This window comes from Neoarius graeffei, chromosome 16 (assembly GCF_027579695.1).
Source record: "Neoarius graeffei isolate fNeoGra1 chromosome 16, fNeoGra1.pri, whole genome shotgun sequence".
Classification (NCBI taxonomy): Eukaryota; Metazoa; Chordata; class Actinopteri; order Siluriformes; family Ariidae; genus Neoarius; species Neoarius graeffei.
Genome location: NC_083584.1, coordinates 42,337,101 through 42,352,410, shown reverse-complemented (window position 1 = coordinate 42,352,410; position 15,310 = coordinate 42,337,101). Strand labels below are relative to the sequence as shown.

Sequence of the window (15,310 nt, the reverse complement as noted above, 5' to 3'; positions counted from 1 at the left end):
GGTTGACAAAAAATGCTACTATGTTTGTTGTTGTGAACGAGTGAGTCGCCAGAGGTCCATAACCGGGGTGCGTAACTGGGGTCCATATCGTAGGATACGGACCTGCTCGCCAGCCAATCAGAGTGCAGGATTTGATGGAAACCGGACCGCGAAAAAAATAATTTTGTTTCTTTTTCGAAATAACTGCTTAAACTGGGCAAAACTATCTGCCAATCGATCAAGACTATTTCAAGCTTGAAACTGGCAACAAACACTCGCCACTTCGTCTTCCATTGGTTTATATGGCAAGTTGCACCAAAACCAGATCGTTCTGTGGGATCACTGTTTTTACTGTGATGCCAGTCTGGGATACTGTGTCTTTAACATCTTTAACCCTTGTGCTAGATCGTTATTAACAATGTGAGTCATCCATTTTTGTGTGATTTATAAGCAATGAATCAATATAATCAAAACATTTGTAGCATAAATCTTATTTTTCTTGTAAAACTTAAATGAAACAACGTTTTCATGGCTACTGAAAATTGTTACACTAGATATTTATCTCGGGCAGCACGGTGGTGTAGTGGTTAGTGCTGTCGCCTCACAGCAAGAAGGTTCGGGTTCGAGCCCCGTGGCCGGCGAGGGCCTTTCTGTGTGGAGTTTGCATGTTCTCCCTGTGTCCGCGTGGGTTTCCTCCGGGTGCTCCAGTTTCCCCCACAGTCCAAAGACATGCAGGTTAGGTTAACTGGTGACTCTAAATTGAGCGTAGGTGTGAGTGTGAATGGTTGTCTGTGTCTATGTGTCAGCCCTGTGATGACCTGGCGACTTGTCCAGGGTGTACCCCGCCTTTCGCCCGTAGTCAGCTGGGATAGGCTCCAGCTTGCCTGCGACCCTGTAGAACAGGATAAAGCAGCTAGAGATAATGAGATGAGATATTTATCTCTATGTTTTTCATTTTCAGAGTTGTTCATAAAGATGACAGAACAAATGCCAGCTATTAAGAACAAATAAGCACACAAAATAAAATTTACACTTTTTGTTCATGCTTCCAAAAATGAATCACATCCCTCATTGGATAAAATAGTACAGTGTGTCTGTGTGTCTGCATTCATGTCTATAGTAGATGAATTAGATTCTATTAGCTGGAATAATGAACTTCAGTAGCGGAAAAACAAAACGTTCGAAAGTATGTCTGTTTACACGGCATACGATAAACAAAATCTTAGTGTGTGCGTTACAAATATACTAGCTGCACTTGGTCCATGTAGAAAGTGTTTTCAGCGCTTCCTCTTTTCACCAGCAGCTGCGACCTACAATGGTGAAAAGTCTTTGTTAGACACCTAATACTCTTAAAATATGAACAGATGTGGGCGGCACGGTGGTGCAGTGGTTAGCACGGTTGTTTCACAGCAAGAAGGTTCAAACCTCATCGCTAATTAGGATCTTTGTGTGTAGTTTGCATGTTCTCGTGCCTGTGTGGGTTTCCTCTGGGTGCCCTGGTTTCCTCCCACAGTCCAAAGACATGTAGATTAGGTCAACTGGCTACTCTAATTTCTCTCTACCCATAATGCCTTGCGCCTTTTGGGGTAACCAGGCAACTAAGTCAGATAACCTTAGTCATTTCTTTGAATTCACACAGGGAAAAACGACTTTTGCTTTGCACCAACCTGTTCAAATAACTGTAAAAGGAATCCTGATTTTAAAGTTTTATAGAATACCTAAAGAAGCTAAATGTCAAAAAGCGTGGTTGGACAGAAATCGGTGTCAAAAATTTACACTGACAGACAACACGCGACTGTGTTCTGCACACTTCAGTGGTGGAGTAAAGTCTAATGATCCAAGTCACGAAGCCTCTGTGTTTGTGTTTCGTCATAAAAAGTGCAAAAACCGAAAAACGAGGACAAGTCAAAGAACTAGGGCAACTTTATTGAAGGATCAACTCCAAAAACAAAGCACGAATGATGCATTGTAAGTAAGCTTACATGTACTTCCCCTTTTAGTGTTTATGTAGGTAAATTGAATGTAGTATTTGACCCTGTAGTCCTAACAGTTTCCTCTAAAAGTCCAAAGATTGTCATTGTCATGATCTGGTAGCATATGAGCTCAAGGAAAATCACTCACTCACGGTGGCCTCAGCCGAGTCGCACACCTGGAGCCCCAGTCCTGTCGATCAGCCATGCAGTTGGCTAGCTCAGCAGTACTGGCTGTGCCCACATCCCTTGTCAGGGTGTTGATGAAGGTTGCAGGGGGACGGCCTCAACTGCTGCAACCATGAAGAGGCTCCCACAGCACAAGCTCACCAGCAGGCAGATTCTTCTGCCTGAAGCAATGGCCCGCAAGCCCAAGTCTCCGCCAGGCCACCTCGTCAGAAATTCTGAGGAGGGTACCATATAAATCTGCATTTGGTGCATAGCTCAGCCAGCTGATGTTCAGAGCCACACGTAACATTCAAGTGTAGGAGCCATCAAGAGATCTTTCTAAGGTAGAGGTAAGGGATCAGCATTCTCATCCGTACAGGAGGACAGACTTGACGGTGGCCACAAAGAGCCTACACTTCAGCTTGCGAGAGACACTTGATTTCCAGATCTTACTCATATCATTCAGTGCCTGCCAGGCTAGTGCCTTGCAAACTTTGATATCCTGCTCAGTTGAATTAACCCACGAGGCTAGACACTTGAAATCGTCTACTTCATAAAGCACCGTCCCATTGCTTGTGGAGAGAGGTGCTGGAGATGTAACATTGCAAGACATCACCTTGGTCTTCTTGTCATTTAGAACAAGCCCAATGCGATTACACTCTTTCTCAATGCTAGCAAGCAATGTCTGTGCCTGTTGGACATCGTTAGATAGCAACGCAATGTCGTCGGCGAAGTCCAAGTCCGTGATTACCTTTTCTGGGTGTCTACGAGAGCGTCTAGGCGTTAACGTGAACCCGAGGTCGGATTCTCTGCCACAAATAGCCTTATGAAGAGCATAATCAAGCACTATCACAAAAAAAGGGGCAAGAATATCTCCCTGGAGCACGCCCGCTGTGATTTCAAATTCCTCGGTATCACCGTCTGGGGTCACAACCTTTGCTCGGGTACCTGTGTACATTGCTTCAATCAAAGGAAAATCAGAGTGAAAGAAATCAAAATCAACCGAAACTTAAAGAAATTAGACAGTCCCGCTGTGTTTACAGCACTTACTTGACTGAGTGAATTCCTCGCTTGTGTTCCCATGCATGAAGCGTTTTGTATTTTCTTACAGCTTTCTCGTCATAGCCAACAAAAACGATTTCACTGTGGATTCTTCTATAATCAGTGTCGATCTTTTGAAACTCTTCTGCCAATCTTTTAACTTCTGCAGGTAAGTAATTGTTGGAACCCCCGTGTTAACAGACGAAGAAGGTGGCTGACTGTCACCCGAAGTAGAGATGTTCAAAGCGTTCAATATGATATTTACAAGCGCTTTTTTACTGATTGATTTCTCGAAGTCCACAGAAAAGGCTTTGCAGATTTCTTGAAGATTCGGTTTCGTTAGTTTTGACACATCTTTGAAGGTTTTAGGGAGATTTAAATTTGAAAGATTACCGTCAGTGTGCGACAGCATGTTTCAGTTTGTTTATATTTTGGTTACACCCCCAAGGCGCAAAGCGTTATGGGTAATGTGAAAGTTGTCAATTGCCCGTAGGTGTGAATGTGAGTGTGAATGGCCGCTTGTGTATGTGCAAGTCCTGCGATAAATCGGCAACCTGTCCAGGGTGAACCCCACCTCTCACCAAAATTCAGCTGGGATAGGCTCCAGATTCCCACATGACCCTGACATACAGTGGCATAGAGGGTGGATGGATGGATGGATGGATGGATGGATAGATGTTCACATATATACACACACACACACAATCCACATACCGATAACAAAAAAGATGCTCACACTTACCCAATGCAGTGGAAGTGGTGGTTGTGTAGTTGGAAGTAACAGGAGCTTCCTCCTTCTCACCATGATTGCAGATGCTCAGGACCTTGGGACGTGTTCTCTCCTCTGGATATGAGAGATCACAAGTGCCTTACTTTGCATCTTTCCCCTGAACTCATGTTTTAATTTGACCCGAGGCCCTTATAAGGGATGTAAATGTGTGCAGGGGTGTAGGATGTGTGTTTTACAATTTTGTTTTTGTTGTACAGGTTGCTCACAGAAAATAAGCCAAGGCTACCAAAATTGAGGTGGAAAAAGGATTTGTTCGATATCTTTCTTTTATTAAAAATAATAAAGGGGTCGGTTTGACCTGAGGGCTGCGTAAGGTTTTGACTAGTTTATGTGCTCGACTCTCAATCTGTCTCCTGTACGCAGACACCTTCAGGGAAAATGCAGTGCTGTTAGTTGCAGTGGATCCAGCCATATGATGTCAGAATCACTGCAGGGATCCTCTGGCAAATTTGGTATTTCATGCTTTCGAAGCTTGATCGCACTCCATTGTGGCACAAAACAACCCGGTGTTCTGGGCAGATGTGTGAGCGCCAATGTGCTTCCTGCTGCGCCGCACATACTGTAGCTCCTTCTTTCCTCCATTTGCGGTCTTTGAAATGCAGCTCTGTGGGAATAATGTGCTGGCACCGTCAAACACCTAAAGGCACTCTGTTGTTCTGTGTGCTTTGCTCTCATCTCAGATAGAACGAGGCGATCATTTAATGGCTCCTGGGCCTGTGTGTCAAAGACCTGTACAGACACGGATGGCAGCTGGTGCAGTATGTTTTTACAAGGCTGCAACAATGGCATTTTAACCAATCAAACTTGCCTAGTCTTCTGCGTTAGCAGCCACACATTTGCCATACTGTATTCCTGTGACTGCCTTCACTTGAATTAGGCCTGATATTGTGCCGCTGCACTCGTGAACCTCCCGTACATTTGTATGGGAGAACATCATGTTGTCGTTTGGCCTTTAAAGACGTTTAATCTCCATAAAACTAGTGTCGATTCAAGAATAAACAAGAAGACATGGTCCTCATTATCCCCCACCATCAGCATTTTATGAAGACCTCTTAACACTTACAGCCTTATAAGCCCAATGCTTTAATATTGACTTATGATGTCATAAGTGTTATGACACCTTCATAAACCGCCACCCAGCTTTTTTCAGTAGTACAAGCATGCAAAGTTTCATTGATGTAGCCTACAGTGGTGCTTGAAAGTTTGTGAACCCTTTAGAATTTTCTATATTTCTGCATAAATATGACCTAAAAGATCATCAGATTTTCACACAAGTCCTAAAAGTAGATAAAGAGAACCCAGTTAAACAAATGAGACAGAAAAATTATACTTGGTCATTTATTTATTGAGGAAAATGATCCAGAATTACATATCTGAGTGGCAAAAGCATGTGAACCTTTGCTTTCAGTATCTGGTTTGACCCCCTTGTGCAGCTTTTGCTCTTGGAGTGATCTTTGTTGGTCGACCACTCCTGGGGAGGGTAACAATGGTCTTGAATTTCCTCCATTTGTACACAATCTGTCTGACTGTGGATTGGTGGAGTCCAAACTCTTTAGAGATGGTTTTGTAACCTTTTCCAGCCTGGTGAGCATCAACAACGCTTTTTCTGAGGTCCTCAGAAATCTCCTTTGTTCGTGCCATGATACACTTCGGGCAGCACGGTGGTGTAGTGGTTAGCGCTGTCGCCTCACAGCAAGAAGGTCCGGGTTCGAGCCTCGTGGCCGGCGAGGGCCTTTCTGTGTGGAGTTTGCATGTTCTCCCCGTGTCCGCGTGGGTTTCCTCCGGGTGCTCCGGTTTCCCCCACAGTCCAAAGACATGCAGGTTAGGTTAACTGGTGACTCTAAATTGACCGTAGGTGTGAATGTGAGTGTGAATGGTTGTCTGTGTCTATGTGTCAGCCCTGTGATGACCTGGCAACTTGTCCAGGGTGTACCCCGCCTTTCGCCCGTAGTCAGCTGGGATAGGCTCCAGCTTGCCTGCGACCCTGTAGAACAGGATAAAGCGGCTAGAGATAATGAGATGAGATGATACACTTCCACAAACATGTGTTGTGAAGATCAGACTTTGATAGATCCCTGTTCTTTAAATAAAACAGGGTGCCCACTCACACCTGATTGTCATCCCATTGATTGAAAACACCTGACTCTAATTTCACCTTCAAATTAACTGCTAATCCTAGAGGATCACATACTTTTGCCACTCACAGATATGTAATATTGGATCATTTTCCTCAATAAATAAATGACCAAGTATAATATTTTTGTCTCATTTGTTTAACTGGGTTCTCTTTATCTACTTTTAGGACTCGTGTGAAAATCTGATGATGTTTCAGGTCATATTTATGCAGAAATATAGAAAATTCTAAAGGGTTCACAAACTTTCAGGCACCACTGTATATAGTTTCTGAGAAAACTTCACACAAGTCCTAAAAGTAGATAAAGAGAACCCAGTTAAACAAATGAGACAAAAATAATATATTTGGTCATTTATTAATGGACAGACGGACGGACAGACAAACTCCAATCCTATATCCCCCGTGCACTTAGTGGCAGGGGATAAGAACATATTTACGGAATATATTGTTAATGTTATCTGGCGTTGTGATGAGCTTTTACTTTAAGCGTTTTTTAACATTGTGTAATTCAATACACCAAATTCATGGGCGGCGGCACGGTGGTGTAGTGGTTAGCGCTTCGCCTCACAGCAAGAAGGTCCGGGTTCGAGCCCCGTGGCCGGCAAGGGCCTTTCTGTGCGGAGTTTGCATGTTCTCCCCGTGTCCGCGTGGGTTTCCTCCGGGTGCTCCGGTTTCCCCCACAGTCCAAAGACATGCAGGTTAGGTGAACTGGTGACTCTAAATTGACCGTAGGTGTGAGTGTGAGTGTGAATGGTTGTCTGTGTCTATGTGTCAGCCCTGTGATGACCTGGCGACTTGTCCAGGGTGTACCCCGCCTTTCGCCCGTAGTCAGCTGGGATAGACTCCAGCTTGCCTGCGACCCTGTAGAACAGGATAAAGCGGCTAGAGATAATGAGATAATGAGATATTGTTAATGTTATCTGGCGTTGTGATGAGCTTTTACTTTAAGCGTTTTTTAACATTGTGTAATTCAATACACCAAATTCATGGGTGGCGGCACGGTGGTGTAGTGGTTAGCGCTGTCGCCTCACAGCAAGAAGGTCTGGGTTCGAGCCCCGTGGCTGGCGAGGGCCTTTCTGTGCGGAGTTTGCATGTTCTCCCTGTGTCCGCGTGGGTTTCCTCCGGGTGCTCCGGTTTCCCCCACAGTCCAAAGACATGCAGGTTAGGTTAACTGGTGACTCTAAATTGACCGTAGGTGTGAATGTGAGTGTGAATGGTTGTCTGTGTCTATGTGTCAGCCCTGTGATGACCTGGCGACTTGTCCAGGGTGTACCCCGCCTTTCGCCCGTAGTCAGCTGGGATAGGCTCCAGCTTGCCTGCGACCCTGTAGAACAGGATAAAGCGGCTACAGATAATGAGATGAGATGAGATGAAATTCATGGGCACCGCCATCTTAGCTTTTTTAATGATATTCGTCACCGGTCCGTGTGTTTTGTTGTTACTTCCAGCTCGCTCACTGTTGGTTCAGTCAGCTTGAAACTCATGATTCCCACCTAATGGTCGAATTTCTCATGTTGACTGACTTGATTTTCCAGTAAAATCAGCTGAACACTTTGCTGCCTCGTGCCTGTGAAAGATCAGATCACTGAGGAAAATTTTGTATCCCTTCTAAAAAAAAAAAATGGATTCTTTTCCTAATATTTCTTTATGGAGAAAAAAAATGAGAAGGTGTATAAATATCAGTAATACTCTTCTGTTGAAGAGAATTAACAAAAGTTTGACCCTCTTATACACAGCACATTCGAGCACCACCGTCATTAGCCATGCCTGGTGCCCACAATTTAAAGTGCACACTTCTGGCTTTTATGTTTAAACACAAAGGATGGACCAATTTCACTGATGTATTACTTTTAAGCCTTCAAGGTGCATAATTGGTACGGTGTTGTAGTGGTTAGCACTGTCGCCTCACAGCAAGAAGGTCCTGGGTTCGAGCCCCGTGGCTGACGAGGGCCTTTCTGTGTGGAGTTTGCATGTTCTCCCCGTGTCTGCGTGGGTTTCCTCCGGGTGCTCCGGTTTCCCCCACAGTCCAAAGACATGCAGGTTAGGCTAATTGGTGGCTCTAAATTGTCTACAAGTGTGAGTGTGAATGGTTGAGAGGAGATAATCCAGTAGAAGGCAATGGGAAGCCACTACTGTAATGTTCCCGAGACACTTTGATGGCTGAAGCCGTCAGTGTGGCCACGTCACTGTAGTGATGTGCCAAAATGGATAGCTGGAGGTATATAATTGTGATGTACAAGAAGAAGCCTTTATCTGTAATTCTTACCCTGATACTCAAAAATCTAAATCTCTGTGCTTTTGGTTTATTAATTTCTGATTGATTTTTTTTCTCATAAATGGAAAATTAAACCAGTGGAAAGAAGAACAACTTTATTCATCACACGCTTGTGAAATTCCTTTCTGCATTTAACCCATCTGAAGCAGTGAACACACACATGCACGCACACATGTGAGCAATGAGCACACACACATACCCAGAGCAGTGGGCAGCCATGCTAACAGCGCCCGGGGAGCAGCTGGGAGTTGGGTGCCTCGCTCAAGGGCACCTCAGCCCAGGGCCGTCCCATATTAACCTAACCTGCAGGTCTTTGGACTGTGGGGGAAACCGGAGCACCTGGAGGAAACCCACGCAGACACGGGGAGAACATGCAAACTCCACACAGAAAGGCCCTCGCCGGCTGCTGGGCTCAAACCCAGAACCTTCTTGCTGTGAAAATTTTTAACCCTTAGGCTGAGGTGCCCTTGGGCAAGGCACCTAACCCCCAACTGCTCCCTGGGCGCTGTAGCGCAGCTTCCCACTGCTCTGGGTTGTGTGTGTGTGTACGCTCATTGCTCGTGTGTGTGTGTGTGTGTGTGTGTGTTCACTGCTTCAGATGGATTAAATGCAGAGAGGAATTTCACAAGCGTACGTGTGATGAATAAAGTTCTACTTCTAAATCAGTAGATTGTAGACTAGCCTTGCTACTTGCAGGGGCAGATGCAATACAAATGGGTTCAGTGCATCAGTCTATGGCGTAGTCAGTGCTGCTGTTCTGTGCTCCTGCTTTCTTTTCCAGTCTACTTCTGTGATACGCTACAGGCATGCCCTGCCAAAATGGGCACCAAATTCAACGAATGAGACAATTATAGAACATTAGGGTCTGTCTCTGAGCGTGAGACTCCTGTACTAGGCTCCTTCAGGCTCTGTTCTTCACTGCGCTGTTGAGTTCCTGGAGCCACTTTTACATTTGGCCCTTGACCACTTCCAGCTCTGTGCAGCAATATAAACTTGCTAAGATATTAAGATTAGTCACACTGTATCCAAAGCGCAGAGTAAAACACTTCCTGATTACTAAGAATTGTTTTGGCACTTGAGACCACAATTTTGCTCTTGGCGACTTGATGTGGATGATACAGTCTGACCTAGATTATTAGCGACGCTGTTGGGTTTCAGTTATTTTGACTTGAGAAATGAGAATGTGCATTAGACAGAGAAGGGTCATATTTCACTGTATTGGACTCTGAAATGATTAGAAATACCAGGGGCTCTATTGTCATATCTTAGTTTTTGTTAAGCTGGTTATTTCTAACACTACAACATCAGTGCAAAAACTAAAAAAAAAAAAAAGGCACTGCATTGTGTGCAGTCAGTTTTTAAACAGAATTTTATTTTTTATTTTTATTTTTTTAATTAAATGCCACAGCAGCACATCCAACCATGATTTTAGTCTAATCCCTCCCATTTGTACAGTTATGCCAAGCTGAGCCAGGTTAACATCTACACTGAGGCCAACTCTACAGTATTGTGCTTTTTCTGTGTGATCTCCAAAATAGGGTCATGTGCTTAATGTTTGCACTGAACAGCCACTTTCAACAGCCAACAATTCCACTGGCTCCCAGTTAAGTACAGAATTGATTTCAGAATTCTCCTTTACACATTCAAGGCCAGGCGGCATGGTGGTGTAGTGGTTAGCGCTGTCGCCTCACAGCAAGAAGGTCCGGGTTCGAGCCCCGTGGCCGGCGAGGGCCTTTCTGTGCGGAGTTTGCATGTTCTCCCCGTGTCCGTGTGGGTTTCCTCCGGGTGCTCTGGTTTCCCCCACAGTCCAAAGACATGCAGGTTAGGTTAACTGGTGGCTCTAAATTGACCGTAGGTGTGAATGGTTGTCTGTGTCTATGTGTCAGCCCTGTGATGACCTGGTGACTTGTCCAGGGTGTACCCCGCCTTTCGCCCGTAGTCAGCTGGGATAGGCTCCAGCTTGCCTGCGACCCTGTAGAACAGGATAAAGCGGCTACAGATAATGAGATGAAATGAGACATTCAAGGCCATCCACAATCTTGCCCCCCCATCTGTCAAATCTCCTCCATCTTGCAACTTCCACTCGTTCGCTCAGATCCTCCTCTTCCACTCATCTCACTGTGCCCTCTGCCTGCCTTCGCACCATGGGGAGCAGAGCTTTCAGCCGCTCTGCTCCCAAATTCTGGAACTCCCTCCCACCTGATACCGTATCTGTATTGACACTCTTCCTCTTTTCAAATCTAGACTCAAAACTCACCTGTTCAAAATAGCCTATTCTTTGTAATTTGCACTGTTTTTCTCTCTTTTTTCTTAATTCTGCTGTTTAGTTTCTATCTGCTGTTTTGCTTATTTCCTGTAAATTGCATTCTCCCCCTTCTTTTCATTTTATATTGTGTAGTTTTTATGTTTTTTTTCTGTTTTATTCTTGTAAAGTGTCCTTGAGTGTCATGAAAGGCGCTTATAAATTAATTGTATTATTATTACTTTAATTCCACTCAAATCTGTTGCTTGTATCTACAAACGTTTACACCACACTGCACTCTGAGACTGTATTATTTTTATATGTATTTATTTTTATTTTACTTTATCTATAATGTTAAATTAATCTTGGTATATTTTCTAACTGTCTTTGTTGCTGTAATATGTGAATATCTGTCTGTCTGCTTGTCTCTCTATCTATCTACAGTGGTGCTTGAAAGTTTGTGAACCCTTTAGAATTTTCTATATTTCTGCATAAATATGACCTAAAACATCATCAGATTTTCACACAAGTCCGAAAAGTAGATAAAGAGAACCCAGTTAAACAAATGAGACAAAAATATTATACTTGGTCATTTATTTATTGAGGAAAATGATCCAATATTACATATCTGTGAGTGGCAAAAGTATGTGAACCTCTAGGTTTAGCAGTTAATTTGAAGGTGAAATTAGAGTCAGGTGTTTTCAATCAATGGGATGACAATCAGGTGTGAGTGGGCACCCTGTTTTATTTAAAGAACAGGGATCTATCAACGTCTGATCTTCACAACACATGTTTGTGGAAGTGAATCATGGCACGAACAAAGGAGATTTCTGAGGACCTCAGAAAAAGCGTTGTTGATGTTCATCAGGCTGGAAAAGGTTACAAAACCATCTCTAAAAAGTTTGGACTCTACCAATCCACAGTCAGACAGATTGTCTACAAATGGAGGAAATTCAAGACCATTGTTACCCTCCCCAGGAATGGTTGACCAACAAAGATCACTCCAAGAGCAAGGCATGTAATAGTTGGCAGGGTCACAAAGGACCCCAGGGTAACTTCTAAGCAACTGAAGGCCTCTCTCACATTGGCTAATGTTAATGTTCATGAGTCCACCATCAGGAAAACACTGAACAACAATGGTGTGCATGGCAGGGTTGCAAGGAGAAAGCCACTGCTCTCCAAAAAGAACATTGCTGCTCATCTGCAGTTTGCTAAAGATCATGTGAACAAGCCAGAAGGCTATTGGAAAAAAGTTTTGTGGCTGGATGAGACCAAAATAGAACCTTTTGGTTTAAATGAGAAGTGTTGTGTTTGGAGAAAGGAAAACACTGCATTCCAGCATAAGAACCTTATCCCATCTGTGAAACATGGTGGTGGTAGTATCATGGTTTGGGCTTGTTTTGCTGCATCTGGGCCAGGACGGCTTGCCATCATTGATGGAACAATGAATTCTGAATTATACCAGCGAATTCTAAAGGAAAATGTCAGGACATCTGTCCATGAACTGATTCTCAGGAGAAAGTGGGTCATGCAGCAAGACAACAACCCTAAGCACACAAGTCGTTCTACCAAAGAATGGTTAAAGAAGAATAAAGTTAATGTTCTGGAATGGCCAAGTCAAAGTCCTGACCTTAATCCAATCAAAATGTTGTGGAAGGACCTGAAGCGATCAGTTCATGTGAGGAAACCCACCAACATCCCAGAGTTGAAGCTGTTCTGTATGGAGGAATGGGCTAAAATTCCTCCAAGCCGGTGTGCAGGACTGATCAACAGTTACCGCAAATGTTTAGTTGCAGCTATTGCTGCACAAGGGGGTCACACCAGATACTGAAAGCAAAGGTTCACATACTTTTGCCACTCACAGATATGTAATATTGGATCATTTTCCTCAATAAATAAATGGCCAAGTATAATATTTTTGTCTCATTTGTTTTACTGGGTTCTCTTTATCTACTTTTAGGACTTGTGTGAAAATCTGATGATGTTTTAGGTCATATTTATGCAGAAATATAGAAAATTCTAAAGGGTTCACAAACTTTCAAGCACCACTCCTATCTATCTATCTATCTATCTATCTATCTATCTATCTATCTATCTATCTATCTATCTAAGGTATTAGGCAGAGACCCGTCCACCCGTAAATTTGACGGGCGATTGCCGATTTCAACGGGCAAGTATACACACAGACGGATACTGAAACGGACGATAATGCCGAAAATTTTCGCACATGAATACTCCCACATGTCATCCGATAAATCCAGTTATGTTCCGCCCACACACGGACTGGCCATCGGGAGTAGCGGGAGTTTTCCCGGTGGGCTGGTGGTTCAGCGTGGGCCGGCGGAGAAAAAAAAAAAAAACAGTTGCGCGCTGGCCTTTAATATGATAAGCAATGTTAACAGTTTCTTTAACAAACTGTTAACATTGCTTATTACAGTTGCGCGCTGGCCTTTAATATGATAAGCAATGTTAACAGTTTGTTAAAGAAACTGTTAACATTGCTTATCATATTAAAGGCCAGCGCGCAACTGTTTTTTTTTTTTTTCTCCGCTGGCCCACACTGAACCACCGGCCCACTGGGAAAACTCCCGCTACTCCCGATGGCCAGTCCGTGTGTGGTTCCGCCATCATTTACAAATCGTAAGAAACACAGTTTAATACGAAAAATACTGAAAACTTGAAATGAAAAATCAGAATATTTCATCGTTTCCGCCATTTTGGCCCGCACTGAATCTTGTAACATGCGGACTGAATAAATCGCGAATTCTGATTGGTCGAAAATTGCCAAACACCCTGCGTTGTAGTTTCCTCTTTCTTGGCGGGAGAACCGCATTTTTTTTTGCTGACTCACTCTTCTGGATCAAGATGAATCCCAACAAACGCCCCAAATTGAATGTGACAAAAACTGATTCGTTTTTCCACAAAAAGACAGAAAAGGTATGTGTGATACATTGATTAACAAGGGGGGTTCATTGGGGTATGGTAAAATAGAATACTGTTGGTTTTTTTTTTTTTTTATTAAATACTGTAACTAGATCAAAAGATTATATACAATTCATTGTTGTTTATTTTCTTTTCACTTTTGTTACCAAATCAAACACCATACATACATCTGATACATTCAGGAGTGAAACTGAAAAAAATACAAAGTAAAAATATGCAATATTTCTGATCAAAAATTACACGCCATTTCACCCTGAAAATGTCCTAGAATGCAGGAAATTAAGTCTAAATTTCAAAAATTTTCTGGGGGGGCATGCCCCCAGACCCCCCTAGAGGGACTTCGCGCCTGTGGCGCTCGTCTTCGCACCTGCGGCGCTTATCAGGATTATATAAAATATTATTTTTGACTGGTAAATTTCTTTTTCTGCCTAATACCCTATATCTATCTATCTATCTATCTATCTATCTATCTATCTATCTATCTATCTATCTATCTATCTATCTATCTATCTATCTATCTATCTATCTATCTATCTAATGATCTATCTATCTATCTGAGGGTGACACGGGAGTGGACTTTCACTCCTATCCTGTCTGAATCCCATGACAGAATAAAAAAAAAAATCCTGTCTCGTCCCAGTCTGAGTAGAATGACTCCTGTCCCATTCAGTTCCCGTATTCAAAATAAAGAAAATCGCATTTATTCATATTCAAACTACATATTTATATATAAACTCTCCCTTTGTTTTTATGATTCCCATCCTACCCGCTCCTATTGACTGCCCCGCCCAGCCACGTGTTGAATAATGAAATTGTTTCCAATCCTGCAGGGATCCCACAGGAACCCCATGACCCACAGGATTCCCCAAAAAATGTCAGAGTCTATCTCACTGTCTGTCCGAAAACAGAGGGTGTATGTAATTAATGTGAACTTTTGTCCTTTTTTGTCCAGCCAGGGACAGTAAAACTCTCCAAACCAGTGGCTTTGTGGACTCAGCAGGATGTGTGTAAGTGGCTGAAGAAGCACTGCCCAAACCAGCACCACATCTACAGTGATGCCTTCAAACAGCACGATATTACAGGTACATGCTCTTTCTGTCAATCATCACATAATGAGCCCAGGACACATACACGCACACACATACACATGTCTTTAATTACGTCATGCATAATGACACACTTCCACACCTCTTGGTTGAGAGTTGATCACAGTACGTTTATCATCACTCTAGTACTTCAGGATGTGATGTCGTTTTATATTGATTAATGTTCAGTGTTCTTCAGTGTGAGTGTACACAGTAATTTGGTAGTAACGAGGAAACTGATTAAACTGTTTTAAACCAGCATACTTGAGCAAGCTCCATACCTGATGGCACATTGAATATTTGACGTTTCATTAAACAGTGATCCAGACTTGTAAAACAAATAAAATAACATGTAGTTCATTGCATTCACTTCATTCTTTTGCATGGCCCATAATCAGACATCAAATATTCATTGTCCAAGAAATCCATGACAACCTGGGGTTTCCTTTTTATTTTGTGTATGATATATAAACAGCACTCACTACTGGAACAGTTGGTGTCCATGTCTAAATAATTCCAGCAGGTTCAAAGTGTGTGGTTCAAAGGATGTCAGTTCGACTGTTTTAAGGGTCCGATCCAATGCACATGCCAATTAGCAATAATTTATGCAGAATGAATGCAAGCAACTGAGTTCGATAATCATATTAATTAACAGAATCTCGTTAACAAACACCAGGCCTCAC

General features: G+C 43.0%; 1 protein-coding gene across 8 annotated transcripts in view; it reads left to right on the top strand.

Moving 5' to 3' along the window:
- Positions 1–15,310, top strand: part of samd12 (sterile alpha motif domain containing 12) — a 269,788-nt gene that overhangs the window by 90,848 nt on the left and 163,630 nt on the right. For all 8 annotated transcript variants that reach the window (XR_009656799.1, XM_060942980.1, XM_060942979.1 and 5 more), the window contains exon 3: positions 14,495–14,624. Coding sequence is in view for 7 of the 8 variants with exons in the window: in XM_060942980.1 (XP_060798963.1) it covers positions 14,495–14,624 (130 nt within the window). In the remaining variant the exon portion in view is untranslated. The remainder of the gene's footprint in view (positions 1–14,494; positions 14,625–15,310) is intronic.